Genomic DNA, 23905 nt, shown 5'->3' on the forward strand with positions numbered 1-23905 from the left:
AAAGCATTTTTTTGTTAACTGCCCCCCATATTCCCTTTGTTCCTCCTCAGCTTCTCTACACGTTTTTCTATACTATCTGAAAGGGCAAAACAAAGTAGTGTTTCAGTGCATTAATACCCCAAATGTGAGGTATCTGGGGTACCTGGTTGTAAAAGGTACCTGATGATGGGTGTTTTTTGAACTTACGTGCTTCGTGTCCCATTCTAGACAAACTAAGATGTCTTTAATACCAAAAAAAAGCGCTAATTTTTATTGTTTAGAAAAAGGCAATGATGACTGATCATTAATATATGTATTAAAAATCTGTAGGTATCACTAAGATAACCTGTGGCGTATTCTCAGGCAGGAGGTAGAAGGTACGGTCCATATTAACGAGTAGTGTTATATATTCTCCTACAGAAGACTTGGCTGAGAATGCTAATAAGTCATTGGTGACACTGGTATGTAAGAGAGATGCTTTTAATATGCAATGGTGGTAGTTTTGCTAAATGCGGTGGAACAAGAATAACACCATACTGTTAAGATGCAAGGACTGGGACTGGTGCACCAATGGATCCTGTCAAAGGGCACAGCACACAGGAAAGATGAGACCTCAGCAGGCAATGGGAAACAGAAACTCGTTTCAGCTAACATGCACCTGTACAATACTCAATTTTTTTTCAAATAATTATAAAGCAAGGCGCTTCCAGAATCATCTCTCTGCGTTTTCTTATTGACACCCATCTAAAAATCTTGGATATTCATCCTGAAATACGTACGAAGTCCTTTAACAGTTAAGATTTCTTCTTCAGGACTTGATGTGACCGATTAGATGCTCTGGAAGCCTTTACTCGATTTAGAACAAAGGTAATTGTAAGTGCTGGAAGGGTGATGACTGGGAGCTGTGGCTCGGCTACTCGGTACTTCAGCCTCCTCCTTTTAGCGGCCTTTTTGAAGCTACTCCGTTGGTGTCCAGGTGGTATCCCATCGGGTGGCTTTTGCAAAGACGTCTTGTAGAAAATAAGCTGCTTAAAAGTCCTGTTTCAAAGAGGCAGTTATTTTCACGTAGGCTAAAAAATGCCTCTGGTTTATGAGCTGGGGAGTCACGCAGGTGTGTTCACAGGTTGTTTAACATTTGTCCTGCGTCAGTAGGAGGAGATCGGGAAAGTGAGCGTAAGCTATGGCTGAGCAGGCTCATGCCTGTGCAAGACAACTTGGAAGCCGGGGGAAATGTGGGATGGACATAAAAAAAAACCCAAACCCATCCTCAGCCACTAAAATATATACAACTAATATAACTGGCCTAGTTTTAGTGCCTAATTGGAAAGGATTTGCAGCTAATGATCCCGAGGGGAGGGAAACATGTTTTCCTGGCCTGGCAGCCAGCTGAACGTTTAAGTAACTGGCACAGTGTACGCGCTCTCCAAAGGACATCCCTCCCGCCCAGCTGAAGACTGGTTCCTGAAACGTATCTTGTTCGGATGCCTTAACTCTCGCCACAAAACTTGTGGCCAAAAGATGAAAATTCCAGGTGGTCAGTGTCCTAGCACTACGGAAACGCTTTGGAAGTGTGGGACCCTCTGTGAAACTTTACTGTACAAAATTCACTATTTACAGTCTAAAAGTCACTCCGATCTTTTACTGATCTGTTTAGTTTGAGTATTCACTTTTAAATGACAGCTGCTAGTCAAGATTTCGATTCAGGAAGGCAGTGTCAGCTTCTGGCTTTGTTAATTTTTCTTACAGTCTTTATCTATTACCTTCTAGATAGACCAGCAGTTCTGAAGTGAGTTTGACATATTTCCCTCTTCCAATCCATATATTTACAAGACATTTTTATACAGTCTTTCCCTTAAACGGACGATAACAAGCTATGACCTAACCCAGTTGACCGGCACCCAAAATGAATCCTTGTTTAGTTTCTCTAACACAGTTTTCAGCTGGTTACATGCACTCTGGAGATCTTCTTTTACCAGTACGGTGTCAATTAAATGGCCATACTGCTCTTCAATGAATGCTGCTGAATTAATAATTTCTTGCTGTTCTTCATCCTGCTGACCAACATGAGAAGACGGTATGAAATTCACAGCACGTCTTTTTAATTGCTAGCATTTTAAAAGTATATTAGCATAATAAGTCATTACGTTGAAAGGCAACGGAACAACAGCTGCTACCATTAGGGAAGGGTGCGTAAGGCACAACAACGGAGATCGAGGAGCGGTATGCTACTGCTGCAGTTTGGTAGGCTGTTTCAAAAATGCAAGAGGTGATGGGGGGGGGGGGAAACATGTTGCAGGAGGGACGTAAGATGGTGACGCTGCATTTTATGAAGTTAAGAGTTGCGGCCTCACCTTACACCTGGAAATCATACTCCTCAAAAGCTGAGAAGAAATGCTGGACCCACTGTCCTCAAATTCAGTAATTTTAACGGCTTACATGAAAATTTACCAGGTGAACTAAGTTGTTGTGTATAAATTCAATTTCAGGTTACCCAAAGTAATGACACGCGCTCTCAGCGTTTCTGTTCACGTTTACACATCACCAGTTTGCTGTTGGTCGTGGTTTGGTCCTTGCAAGACACCCATGTGCTGCGTTTTGCGTCTGTGAGATTAACAGCCCGGGTGGGTGGCACTCTGGAGGTACCAGGAATAGGTGGCTACCCTTACCATTTGATGGGGCTGCTCATCAGCGATACAAAATTATTAGTAGTAGATCGGAGTTCAGTAGCAGCCTCCCCTGCTGCGGCCTTGAGCGATGTACACAAACCCACGTGGAAGATGTGCGCTTTCCTTCATGTTATTTACACAGTCAAGTTCTAAGGGAGTCAAAAATCCCATTCTAATGTTCCAGCTGAAAGGCTAAATGTGCACAGGGCCCCACGCTGTGATAGCCCAGTGATAGCCCAATGATAGCTCAAATACTTCTTTCATGTCTAAAAAGAAGAGATTAAGGTTACAATACTTACAAGGGGGGATGAGATTTCTTCTGACATGGCAGATTTTAGGGCATGTTTTTTCTTTTCTGGAATGAGAGGCTTCACAAAGATAACGTAAGGCTTGAATTCGGGAGTCCTCAAGTGCTTTACTGCCTGTGAACAGATGTTTTTTGTTACGCCGCTTTTTAATTATTTTTTTTTTTTAAATATGTCAATGATCTACTCAAGCTGGGTTCGACAGTTTCACTAACACGCGCTGTGGTGTGAAGTCCTGTGTACCACACACCTGACCACAGCGACCTTTTGCTCTTCAAAAGAAAGGTTGATGTCGGTGTCCCGGCTAGCGTACAGGAGTGCGTGAGCTTAGTGTAGCAGGGCCTAACTGCACATCTGCCTGGCTGTGCACTGCGCTACCAGGAACAAGGACATGGCAAAAGACACTGAGAAAAGTATAAAAAAAAGCAGGCGAGTCATGGTTTGCTTTGCTTAAGAGGCCAAACACTGGAAATATTAAACCCGGAATTCACCTAAGGTAGTATTACAAGTCTTTTTGTATCCCAGTTACAAACCCTGAATTGAAATTTCAAAGATTTAACTCCCAGTATGGAGGGATTATGGAGCAGGTATGCTGTGACTGGTTACAACGCTAGTAACGCTTCGGAGGCAATAGGAGGAAAGAATGAAAAGCCCATCCATGCTCTAAGTGTTCTCTCCAGGACTTGAGCAGGCCAGGAGGGTGATGCGCATTACTGCTACGGCAAGGGCAACATCCCACAGCGAGAGCTGATAAAGTGTCTGTTATCTAGGCTGTTATCAACTAGACATCTGGGAACTGTAAATCCCAGCCTGGCCGGGGCTGGAAGGGCCCTCTGGAGATCATCCCCTCCAACCCCCGGCCAGAGCAGGGTCACCCAGAGCAGGTGGCACGGGAACGCGGCCAGGCGGGGTTGGAATGTCTCCAGAGACGGAGACTCCCCCACCTCTCTGGGCAGCCTGTGCCAGGGCTCTGCCACCCTCACAGCAAAGAAGTTCCTCCTCCTGTTGAGATGGAACTTCCCAGGGGCAAGTTTGTGCCCGTTACCCCTTGTCCTGTCCCCGGGCACCACTGAGAAGAGCCTGGCCCCATCCTCCGGACACCCCCCCTTTCAGTATCTATAAGCGTTGATAAGATCCCCCCTCAGTCGCCTTTTTTCCAGGCTGAAGAGACCCAAATCCCTCAGCCTTTCTCCATCAGAGAGGTGTTCCAGTCCCCTCAGCATCTCGGTGGCCCTTTGCTGTCCCCTCTCCAGCGGTTCCCCGTCCTTCTTGATCCGGGGAGCCCAGAGCTGGACCCAGCGCTCCAGGTGCAGCCTCCCCAGGGCAGAGCAGAGGGGGAGGATGAACCTGTTTGACACACTAAATGCTGCGCTGCCTCCCGAAGAGCCCCATTCCGCTCAGCTGGCAGTCAGGCCGCCTGTCAGAAACACAAGTTCTGAGCGCGTGGTTGTTCTTTGCACAGCAAGTAGCCACAAATGACAACATCACTAACGCAGGCTGGCGGCCTAGTAAGAAACATTTCCTTTCTTTAAAATAAGCTGCAGAACTTACTTCAGGTACCACATCCACCAAACAAACCTTCTTTTTCGCCATCACGGACCGGATTGCCTCAAGACTTGTACCATACAGATTTTCTTTGTATTCTCCGTGTTCCACAAACCTGAAAAGTCAATACATTTTTAAATACCATCCACAAAGAATATTTAACGTACAACATTTGACAGCTGTTTTCCTGAAGTCCCGGTAGTCAAATGGGGGGAGGGGAGAAGGGCGGAACATCAGGGGGGAGAAAAAAAAAGTTGGGTTTTTTTTTGTCTTTTTTCTTATTATTTTTTTCCTTCTCGTTGCTTAGTAGCAAGAGTCGTCTTCCCACGTCACTAATAGCTAATCACCACTGCTGACAAATAGGGGAATAATCTGCATTAATTCAGTTGACGGATGTTCAAGCCTAATAGAAGAAAGAGGATGTTTTTCATAGAAAATAGAACAAAGCTGGCAAGGAAAGGGACCCCAATTCTTCCATGTTCTGGGAGACTAGCCAAAAATCTGTACTTTCAGGAAACACATTCAATCTTACAGAAAGTCCTTCATATTCACGGGTTCAGTCTACAACATGCTTTAAAATGGACTTAGGAATAAAACTTGTTACCCATCGTATGAAATGGAGAATAAGTAGGCCCAATTAAGCATCTGTTGCTTTCACTAGATTCCGTTCTGACCAGGCATACTACTTCTTATATGCAGGTTTAAATTCTAATTTATGATCCTCCTACTAGTCCTATGTAGTTTCTAAATGTCTTCTTTCTAAATTTCTTCTTACTAAATTTCTGAGCTCATGCTAACAGTTCAGACTGAGCTTTTCACTTGGAAAGCAGAACCCTTCTAGTACAGCTGGTCCAACTTTACACCTGATTTTGGTATGCATGTGATGTAAGATTTAACGAGCAATATTTTTGCAATACAGTCAATTATGCCAGTATTTTAAGATTAACTCACTTGTTTTGCTGTACATCTGTCTCAAATGATTGCTTAGAGACAAAATTATATTCTACTCCCTCTTTCTCATGACTTTTCTTTGATCTGGTCGTATCTAGAAGAGAATGGAAGCAAGACACAGGAGACAGATCAGCCTTTGCAAACGGCTCCGTATCTTCTCTGTTTAGTTCATGACCTCCAATAAGGTAGTTACACGCTGGCAAATCCAAATTAACATAAAATATAAATCAAGCATTGTAATTTTGTTTTAAACTCAAATCTCAAAAATTGTGAGACCAACAACGAAGTTGTTTTGCTCCCAAGCGCGCTATAACTAACACAAAAATTAGGAGGCATAATTCTTACACCTCGTAGAAGCAGCAGAGTATATCCTACGGAAAACAGTATCTCTTAAGTGTTTGGAATATCGAACTCTCATTTTCTTTAAAACTTAGAAAATAAAAATAGGAGATATATAGAGTCCTATTCTGTTGCCTCTGAATTTAGAGTAAGAATATCCCCGGCTGTTTTCCCACGCTACTGTGAATCTTACATAATTACACATGTCCCTTCCCTTTGATGTTGTCATTTCTTTTAATAATTGTTATTACTGTAGGAGAAGCTTTGGTGATCATTCTACAGATCTACGCCTGACCATAGAAGTGATGTCTGCTATTTTTTGTGTACGTGTTTAAATTTGAGTAAAAATAACCCATTTGAGTTCTACCGCTAAGTAACTGAATGTCTGCCTGACTGATGTTTATTGAAGGTCTTAAATAACATGAATAGTGCCCTCAGTGTTAATTTTTTGGTTTGCAAAAAGCTCGTTGGGGAATACAAATATTGATGGATTTATTTTTTTTTTGTCTAACCTTTTTTTGGAAAACAATCCAGCAAAAAAATTTCAGTGTAACCCTCGCCACAAACGTGGACCAGAATCACTAATTTCTCTATCACTGTGACGGGCTTGTTTGAACAGCCTAGACATACAAATCAACTATTTAAAATCTTGTGAGAATTTTGACTTAGTTTATTGCTATCTGTTTTATATTTATGTATTTATTTTACAATTTAGCTGGTACGATATTCGGAAGAAAAAATCCTCTTTTAAGCACACATACATAGTGTTTGGGCTAAATCTTATGATACTGGCTTTCACACGAGTTCTTTTTGCAATTTACAATCTTATTTCTTCTTCCTGCATTCAGTTTCTCATTTTTTTAATGGACGCTGAGTAAATGCAAACTGCTCACCTGGGAAAACACAATTCAAAAAAATCAACTGAGTTGACAGAATTCCAAAGTGCGTACGTGCCAAGTTACGTAGTGATGTATTCAGCTACTAAGGGCAAACATAGGATATTAAAATGAGAAAAATAACTTGAAGTACTTCTGAAATACGCATGTAAGTGATAGTCCAAACACAAATTACCACTCATCAATCAATGCAGCTAGCACTACTGTATTCCACAGCATTTATGGAATAAAGCGGCGACACACAAAAGTCAGTAAATTTTACTCACGTGGAACTGCAACACCATACTCCTGGGGGTTCTCCGACACAACCTTCTGCTTGAGCTCACTTAATTTGGCCCCCAAACAACCTAATAAAACACAACTGACTGACAGATTTCTGTGTGGAATGAAATACCGCAAAGAGAATAAATAATATCGATTTCCCACAAATAGTATGATACAGGAGTGTGCCTGAAGAAACCTGGACATGAGGGATCTCATGACCTGCCACGTTCTGCTTTGAAGAACGTTATCAGGAACAAACTGAATCCTTGAACAGCTGGCGGACAAACATTTGTCAGGCACTAGGTCAGAAAATCTGTAATCTTAGCAGGCAGTTTTGTCAGACGCCCTTGATTTCTATGACAACTTGGGAAACTGGCTCAACGCAAAGCTGTTAAGCACGCGGAATTAAAACTGCATGCAAGATTTTATTAGATAATTATATCTACCTTTTCATCAATTGTTCTGACAGCGTAACTATGCACATGCTTGAGTCAGAACCAATGGAAAGTCAATCGGAAAAATGGGAAATGGTCCCGCGTCGTTGTTTTTCATAGAATAGTTTGCATTGGAGGAGGATTAGGTTTTTAGAAGGATTTGGTGAGTTTGGCTGGGGTTTTTTGTTTGGTTGTTTTTTTAAAGGTAATTTAAAAGAAGAGGACAACTCCTGATCAAAACCAGAGAAACCTTTAAAAAAACCACCAGAACCACAAAACCCCAAACGAAACACCTCAAGAAAGCCTCTTGGAATGCAGGTGATAAGAGAAGAGGGAGATACGTGAAAAACTTTGAGCCAATTGTGTATCTTACCAATCAAAACCACCAGCCTCTGCTGTTCACCAGGCTGCTGCTGGTATTTTGTGACTTCTTCGTACGTTAGGAACTCCGCTGCGTCTGCCTGCTCTGCTTGCTTTCCTTCATTCAGGTTGTTCTCCTTCTCTTTACGACTTAATCTAAAGCTCCTGCGTAAGCCAGCTGCAGAGGAAAACAAAAGATATATTAACCCATGTTATCGATAAACTTCTCTAAATTTTCAAGCTTGTTCAACTAGAAGTTATTCTGTCTTCGAATATGAGTTACTCTCACAAATTTTTTTTTATAATCAAGCCAGTGCACATACGCTAATCTCACAGATGAAAAATTTGCATATCAGGTAGAAAACCAAGTGCCAAATGTATAATATAAAACCCCTCGCATCACCTTGAGTTGCCAAGTGTTGGCTATGCCAACGTCCAACTCTGCCTATGCCCAGAGATAATCTAGTTTATTAATGTATGAGTAATTAATTCTAATGTAAATAAGCTAGTTTTTTAATGGGGGGGGGATTTGGATTTTTTTCTTTGCTTGGTTGTTTTTTTGCGGGGGGATGTTGGGAAAGAGGAAAGAGATTTTGGTTTCTCACCTATGTACTGTCCGTTGAAATATCCTTCACAGTCACAGTCTTCTGTAAATGAAGAAAAGGGGGGCGGGGGTAAGGGCACAGGGAAGGAGAGAGTGAGACGGGAGCAGGGAAATACCTTAAACAGTGCCTGCGACACGAGTCTGGCGCATTGGCCAGGGAAGGAGAAGTTTTATATCCTGCGTTATTTCCACAGCTAAGATCAGAGCTATTTTCTGTTGTTGAAGGTAGGCTCTAGTTTCACACTCGCGCTTCGATAGGGTATACCAGTTACCGCCGGTTAATTATAGAATGTGATTAGTACTTTGACTGAAGTTTATGGAATACCAATACTCGGAATATTATTCTCAGGAAGCATTTGCAATGTGAAAAAAATCACAGCATGCAGAATTCAACAGAAAATACCTGATATTTGGCAAGGCGCGTGGTACAGCGACATATAAACAGCATGAGCCCAACACAGTCGCTCATAATGAAAATAAGACAGAAAACAGTCCAAAGGAACAGTGAAGAAAAATCAATTTGGATTGATACAGGCGCTCTAAAATGTTAAACCCCAATATTTCTTTATTTTTAAAAAAATACCAGACACAAAGACTGCATTTAACTTGCAACTCTATCAACCTCACTCGGAAACCTACAGAACATGTAAATGCATACCAGAAGACACAAATCTTTTCTCTTGAATCAGGAGTAAATTTGGAAGTTATCATTACCTAAGTCATCAATCCAAATTAAATTAGTTTCAACAGTAACACAGGAAGAAACTCCTGTAGGAACACGTTATATCTACTATTGCCTTTGCTTGGGAGCTTAGCAAGTATTTTAGAAAATGCATTGGTTGTACCTACCTTTATCAGAAGACTGATCATCTGTAGTTAGCATGAAAGGCAGAGTTGGTATGATATTAAAACACTGGCAAATAATGGAGTCAAATTAGAGAGAACGGCAAGGAAGGTCCTTCTGGTCTGATTTGCTTAACAGGCTTTTCTATCTTAAAAAAATAATGCAGTAACGGACCCTTATCAACTGATTAGGGACCTTTTTTTGGCTAAAATTTAGTATTATAACCAGTTATCAGCTTAATTGTCTTGAGAACAGCTGACAAAAAGCCTAAGTACCAATCCTCATTACATGCCTCCTAACACTGAATGTAATGGAAACTGCTTTGGAAAAACTTCATTTAAGTCAGTAATACTATTTTATAATTTGCTTGAGCACCTTCCCTCCTCTTTGTTGCAAAAGAATACCTGTATGTCCGTAAGAACACCTGTATCTCTTCGTGAGACGTGCCATGCAACACGCGTCAGAAGTGCACTTCTGTCACTGAAGATGGACGATTTCCCGATTCCTAGTCTACGGGAGGCCGGCACTCCTAGCACAACGTCTGGCTTCGCACGGTCACAGGGCTGCCCCACACATCAGTAACAGCCGTGCCGGAGTACCCAAGAGCAACAGGAACACTCAGTTCTGGGATACTACAGAATGCCTTCTGCCTTCCATCACTGCCTAACAATTTCATCCCAAGTAGGACTTTTTGTGCGAATAATTCGCTGACAGAGGCTTTGGAGCTGCAAACAAAAATCACTTTAAAGCCTGCTTAAGACCTGCGCTGTAACGCTAAGCCTGAAATGCAGATGCTATTGCCAGCTCCAGTGATTTTTATCCTCCTTAAAGCTATAGTTTATTTCCATACGAGCTTAGTGTCATTTCACGCGCTTACGTAAGTATTTCAAGAAGTGTGCATTGCGTTACTTTTGCAGCTCTCAACTTCCAAACCGCAGGAAAGAATGTGAACCCTAGCAAATTTTAAAGCGTCTAAACAATATGTAAGGCCTCACGTTCTGGAAAGTAGGAAGAGAGGGACAGCCATGTTTTTTGAAAACAAAAGGCACTAGCAACACTGGATAAAGCTCAAACTCAAATCCTCTCACGTGGCAGCTTGTGTCCATGCAAATCAATGAATGACAGATTCCACAAAACATATTCCAACACATCATTACTGAAATAACAGAAAAATAGTGAGAAGTTGGTATCAACTAAGACATCACTGAAGGAACAGAACAGACTTACACAACGGTTTCTTCACAGTTCTGGGATTCTGCAGGGTGCCTATTGTTCTTCTGTAAATCAATCGTCTAAATAGAGAATAACTGCATTTTAGCCATGTAAGCTCAGAATTATAAAGAACGTACAGCATGTTACACACATAGCATTGAAAATAAAGAATGCAATAGTGCTTTTCCTTGAAAAACATAAAACGTCTCCAACTCAACATTTTAAAAGACTTTTTCTTTAAAACTATGACGGTCCCAGATTGCTACTGATAAGTGACTGAGAGAGAAGATTCTAAAACATTTTAGGCTTTCATACATCAGAGCACAGAAATCAATAGCAAGTTACTTTTATCAATGTAATTATTTTTTTTTTTAATTTCCTTTCCCCCACCCAATGTTTTTTGCAAGATTAGGAAAACAACAACTATTCTATTCTATTCCGTTCCTGCTGATAATCCAACTTCTCTTTGCCACTTTTACAAAGGATGGGCAAAATTCCTGTCTGCCACAAGAGACCCCCACCTTCGCAACACCTACAGTCCAAAGCGGATACACCCAGTAATTTGTAGTAAGAATCAGACAATGAGAACAGTGGCCTAAAATCAGATTCCTTCTTAAATATAAGACTTCTGTACTGTAAATACAAGACTTGAGGGATATTTTTGCTTTAGAAGAGGGTCAAGAGACTGATATTCCACATTTCATTTCATACGTGTTTGTTCAGCAAGTGCTTCTGTCTTCCCGCTACAAAGCACGTCAGTGGCAAACTAGCCAAGGAAAGCTAAGAAGTGCATTGTATAATTGGAGAAGATGGAGATTTTTAGTACTTTCCTCTAAGCATCTGGTATTCACCATGGCATGATCCTGCCCTTCATTTCCTGGGGAAAAAAAGCAGCAAAAAACAGTGTGACACTACACGTGTGAAAAAAAAATTCTGTAATCTTCATTGACAAACCTTTCTTGGAACTGTTTTGAGGGGATCAAGCCTGCTCTGAGGTTGGTATCTCCGACACGCTTTGCTTGCCACCACGTGGGATCATCTTGGCTTACAACTTCGAGGACGTGTCGTCTCTTAAACGGCAGCCCAGCCTCCTGGCAGGGAATGGCTCTGTCTTCTTTGGGATTATAGCAGAAAAGCGCCCTCATAAACACCTTTAAAAGAAAGTAACACATCCTTTCTTCTTGTCCTATTTGGAGTTTCAAGTTACCTTTGAAAGGCTTCCCCAATGCTTATACTGCTAACTGTATACTTCATCTCTCCTCTACGCTTTAGGATACTCAAAAATACTGAAAGCTAGAAATCTGCTGCATTTTGACTGACTGACGCAGAAAAATAAACTAACTTTCAAGCACGTACCTAGTCATTGTGGATTGGCATTGTGGAACATGAGACACAAAGATCAAAGTCTCAAGAAACCCAATTCACAGCCTATGTAAGTACAAAATGCAACAAAAAAAGGAAAAAAATCGAGGGAAGGGAGAAAACAAAAAAAAGGGATTTATGGCAAAGCTGCCTGATTATAAAGACTGTCCTTAAAATGTTCCTTTAATGCATCAAAATCTACTATCCAACTTCGGATTTGTATCTTACCACTATTTAACACACCACAGTAGAACTACTTTTAAAAGCGATTTGTGGGGCTTCAAGGAAAAATTCGGCAACTGAGAGGAGGGCAGCAGAAATAGAGGCTGACAAAGGAATCCTGGAAGGGACCCGTGGAACAGTAAGCCATTGCCGATCAAGGAGCACAAGTGAAGCACTCGCAGAGGCACGCTGATGTTTGATGTTTCACGGGGTCAAATGATGAATGCCGCTCTGTGTGCAAACAGGTCTGCTCTGAATCAAGCAAGTGGCAATATGCCCAGAGATAAGGCACAGATAGCAGCTGTCACGGTAAGAGGAGACCGGCAGGGAACACCAAGTTTAATTACGTGAACAAAAAGAGACCAGATTTCAGAAATGCTATGAAAGAACGCGTGCAGCCAATGAAGAGAGAAGTCATCTAAGTAATTCTACTGAATAAAAAGGCACTGCATTTTACAACAAGAAAGTGCTCTACTACCTTTTTAGTTCAATTATGGGTCTAGGGCACTCCTCACTGAAACAGCAATAATCTTGCCTTTATAGAGATGCCAGATTGTGTAAATATGAAAAAGCGTGCTTCAGTATTTCACTAAGTTGCGTACCTTGCTGTCCTTTAGACGATCTTCTTCTTTGATGGCTGGAATTATTTTTAATGTTATCGATCCCTGAGACTGAGCCTGAGAAGGAGAGAGATGTTTTTCACTTTGAAAGCAGGACAAGGACACAATGCAGACTATTCAAGTTCCAGTTTAGGAGCTAGTGTCTGTCTCTTCTCTGAATTTTAATAGGCCAAGCTAATCCATTATTTAACTTCATTACAGAGATTATCATGATGTTCCATGAATCCTCCACAACAGTGTCTTCTGCATGGAGGCATCCGAAGTATCTACTTGGCTAGAACATACTAAGACCTGCGTTAAAATTCCTTCATTTGCTTTTAGCAACTACATTAATTTCTGGATTACAGTTCACAGGGCACTAAATACTTCTGTGGCTTTTAGTATGACATTAACTTAAGTTTTTGCAGACTAAGTATTTTTAAAAGGTCCTTTGAAAAATATTACTATATCTTCCCATGTAGTGGCTAACTCGGTTAGGGTGAAATGTAAACATCTACAAAGTAAAAATCTACTTTCACTCTACAAATCTTTGCTAGTAAATTAAAAAGCCCTTCTAGGTGCTTTGGAAATCTAGAAGAGGTTTATTTGATCTATTTTAGACGCCTTATTTTGGATGAGATGAACTAGAGAAGCCTGCTATTCTGCACAGATTAAAAAGGAAACCTGGACAATCAGCTTGGACAAACTTTTGTAGCTCTTCCTCAAAGAACAAACTGTGAAAACGAAACTTCTACATTGCAGGCATTTAAAACGGGACAGAGGAATAGCGTCCCAGGGTCCCCACCAACAAAACTTTACAGTATTTCAAAATATGATTTTGGTCCTCCTACCCCAAGTTAAAAGCAGTCATGCTCCTTACTCAGGATTATTTTGGTCTAAATTTAAATTAGGTGATGGAACAGATGCCAGATACGTCAGTCTCCTAGTGTTGCCATTCTTCTTACTGCGTCCCTAACTCCACTCCACACCAGGACAAGGGGCAACCGAGCCACAAGAGGGGAGTCAGAGATAAATAAGCTCAAGAGCTATGACACTTTCTGCAATGCTGACCACAGATGTGGAGGTTTAAAAAGAGTTACCGAGATTTGTGGGCATTAACGTTAGAGAAGCTTGAAGGAAGAATTTGCTAATGTCGCCAGGAATCTGCTGGTAACGAACAGACTGACAGCTCTACGGAACACACAGCCCAGACTTTCTTCAGCTTCCCAACATATGTATTATGAATAAACCGCTTATCTTCTAGGAATGCACTTTTAATTTGCAATTTGCCTGTCATACACAAAACATGAAAGGGAAGTTCTTGACAGAGCAATATGTGACTTTCTATCTTACTTGGTAGCGACTCAGTTCGCAGAAGTTTCTGACGTCAAAAGGAGACTAATCCACTGGTAGAAGAAAAACTCTTAATGCAAAGACAAGTAGGGACTGCATATTTTAGCTCTCTCTCTATATTTTAAACTCACGGTTACGTTTCACCATCTATTGTAATTACTAGATCATTCAACAGAAAAGATTTTGAAATGAAAATCGGTGCAGACCAAAATCTGACTTATTTCTTCCGGTCGTTTGTGAAGCACAGTAATACCATTGACTTCTCTTAGTTCATCTCCAACGTGGACAAGACCTGAAAAGACGGTAAGTAAATTAAAGTAAGTCTACAGACTGGAAAGCACCACTCCTCTGATGTCCGACCTAAATCAACAGCACGTACCTCCTCTCCTCCCTCCCCCAGCTTAATGGAGTGCCTCTCTTGGCAACGTGCTCCGAAGCCTCCTGCCCTTATTCCATTTTTTCATGCAGCACAGTCTCACAGGAGACCAGCGAGGAGATAGAGAACATGTGGCAAGATACTCTGGAAAATCACTGCCTCTATATTTGGATAATCACTAAGAATGCAAACGTGGAATAGTTTCACGAGGATGACCAAATCTTGTAGAGTCAGAAGACGCGCTGCTGACTGTAAAGGCAGGAATGATATGGCCAGCAACTGACAGATCAACACGACGCAGTCCCAGAAGAATGTTAGACTTGACATTTAACAGTTGCCTATTAAGATTTCGATAAGCTGTTATCTTTTTTTTTTTTACAAAACAGTCTATACATATATTAAACACTCGCGTCTAAAGGACATTTTGGAATTAATAACCATCAGATTTAAAGATGATCACTCTAGGTATGTGCATACAGTACATGTATGCATGCGTAATTCTGGAAATTTTAGAACAGTTTACAAATGCAGTTTTAAATCCTCTTTTCTTCAGAAACTTACCACTGCGATCAGCTGCACCACCTCTCATGATCCTTGCTACAATCACAGCTCCTGTATGCTCATCTCTTCTGATGGTCGCTCCCTGAAATAAAACACACACCCCTCAGCCCCCCCAAGAAACCATCACAGGAAATTAGCTTTGAATACAGCGAGAGGTGAAATAACATGTAAGCTAACATGTCTTTTAAACCAGAATTAATTTGCTCTGTAAATTTTGTCCTCTTCCTTGCCAATTTTCGTCATTATTCAACTTGCCTGTGCCTGTGTCACGCGATCGTGGGAAGGTGCACACCTTCCTTTCTGCTCATTTTGCCGAGTGCTCACGCTCCCTACATTCTGGTGATCAAAGTCGCTCAAGTGTGCAAAACAGAATTTCTTACAAGCTTTCTCTACGTGTATTTTGAATCTTTATACAATACAGCCAGCACTTTTCCATATAAAACCAAGGACAGCCAAGTCATTAGATTTTCTTTTTTTTTTTTAATTTTCCTACCTCTGCTGGCAATATAAAGCTTTAATCAGGAGTTAAGCCACTGCTCTCTTCTACGACATACTGTCATATACAAAGCGCACATTTGCAGGTTTCTTCCCTGATGCAATTGTTTTTTCTTAGGAAATCAATTCTTCCATTTCCATTTGCATAAAATTAGTACCTTGTCAATATAACGTTTACATACAGCTATCAAACATACTGTTACCACACATCACTGACTTTCATGCAAATGAAGGTATTAATCACTTGAATGTCAGCTACAATATGAAAAGAATATGTATAATAAGCGTAGTTGTTCCAACATACGCAGCTTCCTCACAGATGACATTCTCTGCGTTAACTGGCATTATAAACCTATGCCTATAAAGCGTGTCACGCAAAATCGTGAAGGTGTATTTATCAAAGTTTTCTTTTAACGTTATTTTACTAGCTTCAGAACACTCCTAGCTTTTGCAGACTATTTGACGACATCTTCAAGTATCTCCTCCATACTCACAGTAACGCTTTTGCACTAGAGAGTTTTACGACTAGAGATGGGTTATCTTATATGTACCAAGGGTTCTTTATTTTTCACTAGCCGAACTATTTTCACTGATTCCTCATCAAAATCATCATCAAAGTTATCGGGTAGAGGTGGAAGGACTGGGTCAAAGTTCTTCTGTGCTACAGTGTCATGTACTACAAGCATTGCCTGCATAAAGGAAATAAGAAACAGTAATGTAATGGGGTAATGTTACAGTTTCCAGTTCTCGTGTTTCCAACAATAAAGCAAACAAATCTCCCCCTTCCTAACATCACCATAAATCCCTCCCAAAAGATTTAGCGTTTATCTTACCCATCATGTAAACTATATATATGTGTGTGTGTATATATATATGCTGATATTTTAAAGTAAATCTAGGCAATAACAAAGCTCAGCCTAAATAAACTTACAGAATGGAGGTGGACTATGGAAAGCAAGAAGTTGAGAAAGGGCATCCTTTTCTTTTCTGCTTCCTCAGAAAATATTACGGAGGGAAGACAAGGTGGTGCATGACGCCTGAAAGGCCTACACTGTGTCTTCTCAACCCCCTTGGTATCCTAAAGCCTGCGCAGGAAATCACACTGGAATAGAACTACAGTTTGTAGGAGGTTTCTCCTTTCTCTTAGGGACTCTCCAATGTACCTTTTCCATTAAAAAACAGTCTATCGGAATTCCATAAAGGAATTCTGTAAATTCTGTAAAGGAATTGGTGTGTTCTTTACCCTGAGATGTGGTGTTGACAACAGCTGAAGTAGCTCTTTTTCTTCATTATTCACTGGTGCGGTCTGCAATTCTTCTATTACCTTTAAAATAAAAATTAACAACCTCAAATAAAAGGAGTCCACCAAACAAGATCATATATTTGCAAGCGAGTGTTTCTGCTGAGCGTTTGCTAACTTCTATCATCCTTCAAAGTAGTGTGCGCAGATCAAAAAAAAACCCAATCAATAGCGCATAAATCCTAAAAGAAATAAAAGCTTCTTCATCTATTTTATTTTTATTTTACTTTTACTATTTATTTTACTTTTACACTTGTGTTGTGCGGAAAACTGTTCTGGGAGTGATGGGACCTATGTTCATAGTTAATGCCAGGGAGCAGTACGTAAAGAGGCTCTTGCTTATACTTATTGGTGTGGCAACCAGGGCCAGCTGAGTCGGTTGTTTGCCCCGTGGAGGGGTCACACCTGTGGGGAAGTGACCTAAACTGACCAATGGGGTGTTCCATCCCATCTGCCACACTCAGTAGAAAAGCTGACGGATGAAGGGGTTGGGTTCTCCAGTGGCTGATGCCTGAGGAGGACTCTGTCTGTTCATCTGCCTTTGAGCCTGATCTGTGTGTTCTGGAATCCAGCTCCCATCTGTTGTCCAGTCTGGCACTTCCCCAGGGTCTGCTGGTGATGTCATCCTGGGAGCTCGGTATGGTTTTGTATATATTATATCTATTTCATTATTTTCTTCTTATTTTATTAGAATCATAGATTCTAATAAAATAAGAAGAAAATACTTCATTTAAGTAGTTTAGTTCTCTCTAAACTCATAAATCTCTTGATCTGTCTCCTTCTTCTCCTTCAAGTGAGAGGTGAGGGAGAGCATCTGTTGTCTCGTCACTGGCCAATCTGGCCCAAACCAGGACGTGATCCAAGGATGGAGCACCTCTGCTCTGGGGACAGGCTGAGAGAGATGGGGTTGTTCAGCCAGGAGAAGAGTAGCTCCAGGGAGACATTATTGCTACCTCTCAATACATAAAGGGGGCTTAAAAGAAAGATGGAGAAAAGCTCTTTATGAAGGCCTGTAGCGATAGGACAAGGGGCAGCAGTTTTAAACAAAGAGGGCAGATTTAGATTGGATATGAGGAAGAATTTTTTTACTCAGAGGGTGGCGAGGTGCTGGAACAGGTTGCCCAGAGAAGTTGTGGATACCCCACCACTGGAAATGCTCAAAGTCAGGTTGGACACGGCTTTGAGCAACCTGACCCAGTGAAAGGTTAGACTAGATGATGTTTTGAGGTCCCTTCCAACCCAAACCATTCTATGTGAACAGCAATGCTGCTTGAGTTGTGATGGATTTCAGTCCTTAAGACTGAATGCTTAGCTGGGATAGTCTACGCCGAGAACGGACTGAATGCTTTTTGCAGCCTCTCCCTTACGAAGGCCATTAAAAGCATCCTTCTGTTCTACCTGCCTGTTTCTGTCTTCACTGGACATTTAATGACATGATATTTTTTGAGCTCTCATTTCCTTGATCAATCATGAGTGAGACTAGCCAACAGATTCCAAAGGCAGCTGGGGAAGATGCGAAATATGTACACATACAGCGCAATTGCAAAGCTTTGATGTGTTAGAAAAGCTGACTTAAATAGTAGGAAAACAAGGAGACAAGAATTTTTACTCACATCTTCAACTAATCCTGCTGCACTATGTAAAACAGGAGTTGGACTCTGCCTTTCATAATGACGGAGTTTTTCATGAATCTGGAAAAAATTATTCAAGTATATTACTACAGAGATACAAAACACATACAAAACTTCCTAAATATGCGCATGCTGGAATATTTTTATATTTAAGGAATCTAATTTTTCTGAGGTAAGTGTCAGAAAAATAATCTCTCTTGGGGTTACTTTTGTTTTGTTTAGGAGTCTCTTTGTTTTCTTTTTGCTTGTGCTAGGTTCAGCGACAGCCAGTGAATCTGTTAAGACTTCAGCAGCATAAGGGAAAAAATTAAGCCATCTCACACCGCTTTTTAGGTACGGGGCACTGTATCTGCGTTTTGGCAATCAAGGCAGAAATGGTTTTTCTGAACAAAATATGCTAATCGTCAATGAATGTTCTTTACATTTGTGCTTAAATAAATACATGCTTTGGTCAGTAAAGAATTCTACCAAAAAAAAAAAAAGCTTTGGCAAAGTAAACAGTTGATAAATCAAGGGAAGAGAGAATAAGTAACCTGTAAGGAAAAATGTATGTTCATAAATGAACTTTTACCTTCATCAAGTAGCTGAGACTCTTTTCACTGAAGACGTCCCTAAGGAATCCCATTTCCTCTTTATGATTTGAATCGGGTCTTAGCTGAGATGTCAAAAGGGCCAAAGTTTCATGCAACCCTAAATTTAAATTCAAGACAGAACAAAAACTTTGTAGACAGCATGTCTCACAGGATCTACTATTGCAGACTTAACATCAACTACGTTTATTTGGGTACCATCTTGGTGATCATTACGTTTGCAGAGATTTGTGCTTATCATTTTGTAATGCTCCCTTCTTAAGCGGCAAACGTAGCATAAAATATAACATAGATCATATTAAGGAGTGAACTGAGGTTGTTCAGCCTGGAGAAAAGGAGGCTGAGGGGGAGACCTTCTCGCTCTCTACAGCTCCCTGAAAGGAGGGTGTAGCCGGGGACGGTCAATCTCTTCTCCCAAGGAACAGTCAATAGGACAAGAAGAAACAGCTTCAAGTTGCACCAGGGGAGGTTTAGATTGGATATTAGGAAAAATTTCTTCACCGAAAGGATGAAGCATTGGAACAGGCTGCCCAGGGAGGTGGTGGAGTCACCATCCCTGGAGGTATTGAAAAGGTGTGTAGACGTGGTGCTGAGGGACATGGTTTAGTGGTGGACTTGGCAGTGCTGGGTTAATGGTTGGACTTAATGATCTTCAAGGTCTTTTCCAACCTACACGATTCTGATTCAATGATTCCAAGGCCAAAGCTACCAAAGCAATACATATTTTTAAAGACGTTACTTTTGAAGTTTCCCCCTTCATGTTAATTACCCTTTGTTCCTAAAACAGTTTGCCCTCTATCGTACTTTGAGTTATTAAAGTGCCACAGCAGACTCGCAAAATGACTGAAGTACCTCCTTTGTTGCACAAGTGTTATCCTGCCCCTTCTGCCTCTGAGGCAGCTCTTAGAAGTCAGGTCTGACCACAGGAGGAAAGGACTGGTGTAGATTTCCACTGCAGTGGAACCAAAGATTGTGGTAGGTTTTCTAAAAAGTGCTTAAATCATCAACATCCCAATTTTTCAGCATACAGGGCCAGACAAATGCTAGTGTTTTTGCTGGTGGACCACAAAAAAAAAAAAGAAGAAAAAAACAAAACAAAACTGGGGGGGGTAGGTGAGGCAAAATCTGCTCATTTGGCTATTCTCTCCATGAACTTTAGAGTGCAGTGGATCCAGGAGGCTCAAACTCATTCCTGCTTTAAAAACTCAGTATCATCAGCGTATATGACTTCACTCTGGGCAGCATACTGGAGAAGCTGGTTAGCAAGCCGTGAATGGAATTACCGGGGTTGTTTTAAGTCAAAAGGAAGAATATTAACAAACTTTACCAGCACCTATTCAGAAAATATTAAGAAGTAGCACAGCAGAGGTCTAAGGGCTGATCTTTAGTAAGCATGTGTAGAAGACAGTGTCATACTGAGAGGCCCACGTTTGTTCTTAGGAGCCTGTCTACCAGCATATATTCAGGGGCTCTAGGATTGTTATGAAACCAGGCGTTTCCTGAGATCTGACTAAATTTATTAATTTCCACCTTTTATACTCCACCTTCCTTTGTTTTCTTTTACGTAATTGCTAAGGAATCTATTTGAACTGTCTTAATTCTATGTTCCGTAACTCCATTTGAATTCACTTCCAGAGTGAAACACGTACACTAAGATTTCGGTCACTGGTCTGTTGAAAGCATGCACATTAGTTACCTGAGTCTTCCGAAAGCACTGGCATGGCTTTGTTCTTAATCTTTGAGACAACCGTTCAACTTAAATCAACACGATTGTTTCTTCTTTCTGGACTGCGATTCAGAGGCAGTCCTGAAATGAGCAAAGGTAATATCTAAGCTCAAGCATGCGAGAAAAAAGGCAATCATGTAAAAATAGTAAATTCCTAGTACATATGTCTCTCAAGTGTTCAGTTTAACCTGAATCAGGCAGAGTCCTGCAGTTATTCTGCTACGCAAGTAACAACATGAAAAATATTGTTATACAATAGCCATATGGTATCTTGGATAAAGCTGATGCTGAAGAGAGCAGGTGCTTCCCTATTCTAATTTCAAGATAGACAGTTTTAGAAGGCCTTAGTAACCTGTCTGAAGAGACAGACAAGAAAAAAAGCATGCTGCAGAATGGATGTCTGAAAGCACCGATAAATACCCTTTGCACAGAAATAGCAAAAAGGCTGCTTTTGTTGCTCAAAAATTCCATTAGATGCTTTTATTGCTGATTTTTCTTGTCACCGTGAGCAAATGACTCCAGCACAATTTCAGCTCAAACTGCAAAACTGAACCTATGCCTATAATCACCAGTCCGAGACGAAACACTTTGCGTGTTCCGGGGCATTTAAAATTTCATTCACGTTCATAAAATTTATCAGAGTAATGCTTGCAGAAAAAACCCAACCGTAACAGCACTCAAAAAGGGTTAGGAAGAAATGTGGGACACTCCAACTCTTTGCTAAATGCAATAAAGGATGCTCCTTGTGTTTCTATTTGCAGATAAATCTCTGATATTTTGATTGCATGACACAAGTTTGATGGTTTTCTAATGCAACTTTATTTTGATGAGCTGCCTGAAAACACCTTTTTACTGAATGATAGATTAGCATGTACCAATTTAGAATTTTCTAGCTTCCTGAGTTTCTCTACAATGTACTGAGATAGTAAGCTCAATAGTCACCTGTGTTTTTAACACCCCTTATTTTCTACTGCCATGCTTAATTAGTCCACCTTGGTATCAAAACATAATTGAGTTCTCTAAGCAAGTGAACTGAAAGAGTGTTGAAATTTCACTCTAATGCATGGATTGTACTCAAGAGTATTATATATACTACACATTTATTTAATTAACTTTCAAAAGCATTTTTATTACCTATTGCTTTGAAGAAATAAACATGTCACACCCACACTTCATGCCGAAAGAAATGTATAGGCAATTCATTCAACCGCTCTGGTTCCTTGACTATTGCCTTTCATTTGACACGTATTTAAAATCTTCTCTAATTATCAAGAAAGGGAACTTTAATTGCGTGCTCTGTCTTTGTAAGAATGTGTGCTTCCCACAGTCAAACTTCTTTAGCACCAAAACCCAAGAAAACCTGAGTTATTTTCCAGGCTCTTAGCAAAAAAAAAAAAAAGCATCTTACACAGGAACCTGGAAAATACCTGTCTCAGAAATCTGTCAGCAAACTCAGAAGCACCAGAATTAGATGAGTTAGGCACAGCTATGAAAACATTCCCCTAGAGGCATTTCCCATGTTCTGTAAAAATCCCATTAGCCGGGACTGACTGGAATGAACAGTCAGAACAAAAAGCATTCCATATCCAGTGACCTGTCACCAGCATGCTCCATGGCAATACTCAGGGCTAGCTTCAAGGGATTAAACTCAGCCCCAGCATGGGATATTTTGCAAGAGGGGCTCAAAACCACGAATCTCTGCTTTCATCCCTGTAGTATAAATAGGATCAAATACAATTTTCCTCTTTAAAAACATCCACCCTAAACCATAATTCATTCTTCACCCATATCCTTGCCCAGCTGTTCCTGAGACAGAATGTTTGAGCCACCTTCCCTGCCCAGGAAAAGGACTGTTGATATTTGGAAAGGGCTAAATATACTGAACCGATGCTGTAGCTGGGATTAAATGGAAGCATAATATGCTTTGGCATATCCCCATTACCTTGGAAAATAAACCTAGCGTGGTTCATAGCCTAATACGACACAAAGCTGCTGTAATCCACATGAATCGGCCAAAGCAGTGGAAGATCTAAATTGAGAAAGCAGTTGAATGTTAACATCTTTCCAGGAGATCAGCCCAGTGATTAGGTCTGAAAAATACATCTGCATGCTAATAACATCATAGCTGATAGCTACGACACAGGATTTCTCCTCGCTTGGCTTTTGCGTACAAAAAGTGTCTAAATCTGACCAAACTAGTCTTTCGCTGGGTATTGTGCCTACTTCAGCCCTAAAAAGCGACCGCTCCCATGGCTGAAGGGCACACGGAGGGGGCGGCACACCGTTCCCTGTTGGGCACCGCGGGGACGGGCTCTTCCCCCGGGCCCCCACAGCAGGCGCCCGACTCGCCCGTGGGCCGGGCCGGCGGCCTGCGCTCGGCCGGGCGCCCCTCAGGCCGACCCGGGGGCTGGCGGGGACCCGAGGGGCGGAGCACGGCCAGGCGGCCCCGCTCCCCCGGGCAGGCTCCCCCGCCCCGGAGGCAGCTTTCCGTGCGCTCCACCGAGCTCGGGCACACCGATGACTCTGCCGCCGGCAAGGCTAGCGCGGACGACCCTCCTCACGGCCCAGCCGCGGGTACGAGCCGAGGTTACGCCCCGGGCCGGCCTTCCTGCACGCCGGCAGGGAGACGTCCTCTTCCAGACCTGCTTCCCCAACCGCCAGGCCGGGCTCTGCGACCGCCTCTCCGGCCCCATCTCCGCCGCCCGGAGGACTCCGCAGGGCTTCCGCCAGGCCCGGCTCCGCGGCACCGGGCAGAGCCTGCCAGGCAAACCCCATCGGCCCCGCAGACTTCCGCCCCGCCGGGGCCTGCGCCTCCAAGGCAGCGTCAGAACTCGGCCCGGCCCGGCCCCGCCCCGCCCGGCTGCAAAATGGCGCCGCCCTGGCCGCCGCTGCAGGCGCAGGGCCGAGCCGCGCTTCGGGAGCAGTGCTGCCGCCGGGCGACCGTTACCTGCGGGTGCGGGCTCGGGCCCAAGTCCGGGCCCCTGCGGTGCTGGCTGCCTGCCCCAGCAGGCCCACAGAGCAGCTCCCGGGCGCTCGCGTCCCCGTAGCCCGCTGCGCGCCTCGCTCATGCGCCCTCAGAGCCGTCCTACGCGCCGCCTCCCTCCTCCCCCTCCCCCGACCTGCCCGGGGCCGAGCGGGAGACTACGCCGGGAGCGGGGCGGGCTGGAGCCAGCCTGGCTCGTCGCGCACCGCTGGGGATTCGCCGCGTAACAGCAGCGTAGAGTGCGAGCGGCAGCGCCACCGTCGAGCCTGGCGACGGCCACCGCCGGCCCGGGGTTTCGCCCTCCAGGT

The 23905-nt window shown here is 42.4% G+C and overlaps 1 protein-coding gene across 6 annotated transcripts; it reads right to left on the reverse strand.

Moving 5' to 3' along the window:
• Positions 1–443: 443 nt before the first annotated feature.
• On the reverse strand, positions 444–23819 carry MPP3 (MAGUK p55 scaffold protein 3). 6 transcript variants are annotated; one of them, XM_063354946.1, is made up of 20 exons: positions 23257–23446; positions 22557–22643; positions 20585–20695; positions 18870–18988; positions 18281–18358; positions 16611–16691; positions 15919–16056; positions 14873–14954; positions 14142–14227; positions 12586–12660; positions 11354–11550; positions 10415–10479; positions 9193–9213; positions 8345–8386; positions 7753–7917; positions 6948–7028; positions 5447–5540; positions 4502–4610; positions 2945–3067; positions 444–2033 (listed from the first exon to the last, which is right to left on the reverse strand). In XM_063354946.1, the coding sequence occupies exons 3-20, from the start codon at positions 20607–20609 to the stop codon at positions 1851–1853; spliced, it is 1764 nt and encodes a 587-aa protein (XP_063211016.1). In that variant the 5' UTR covers positions 20610–20695; positions 22557–22643; positions 23257–23446; the 3' UTR covers positions 444–1850. The 6 variants fall into 6 exon arrangements, with proteins under 6 accessions (XP_063211016.1, XP_063211017.1, XP_063211015.1 ...); XM_063354947.1 differs by lacking the exons at positions 22557–22643; positions 23257–23446 and adding an exon at positions 23562–23699 and having other exon boundaries at positions 444–2030; XM_063354945.1 differs by lacking the exons at positions 22557–22643; positions 23257–23446 and adding an exon at positions 23562–23699.
• Positions 23820–23905: the final 86 nt, after the last annotated feature.

The sequence above is a fragment of the Chroicocephalus ridibundus genome, chromosome 17, assembly GCF_963924245.1.
Source record: "Chroicocephalus ridibundus chromosome 17, bChrRid1.1, whole genome shotgun sequence".
Classification (NCBI taxonomy): domain Eukaryota; kingdom Metazoa; phylum Chordata; class Aves; order Charadriiformes; family Laridae; genus Chroicocephalus; species Chroicocephalus ridibundus.

Coding starts and splice junctions, on each gene's coding strand:
- MPP3 (XM_063354942.1), bottom strand. CDS start 23,682: ATGAGCGAGGCGCGCAGCGGGCTACGGGGACGCGAGCGCCCGGGAGCT. Junction 18,359..18,869: donor GTCTCAGCTACTTGATGAAG/GTAAAAGTTCAT, acceptor AATTTTTTCCAG/ATTCATGAAAAACTCCGTCA. Junction 3,068..4,501: donor TGGTGGATGTGGTACCTGAA/GTAAGTTCTGCA, acceptor ATCTGTTCACAG/GCAGTAAAGCACTTGAGGAC.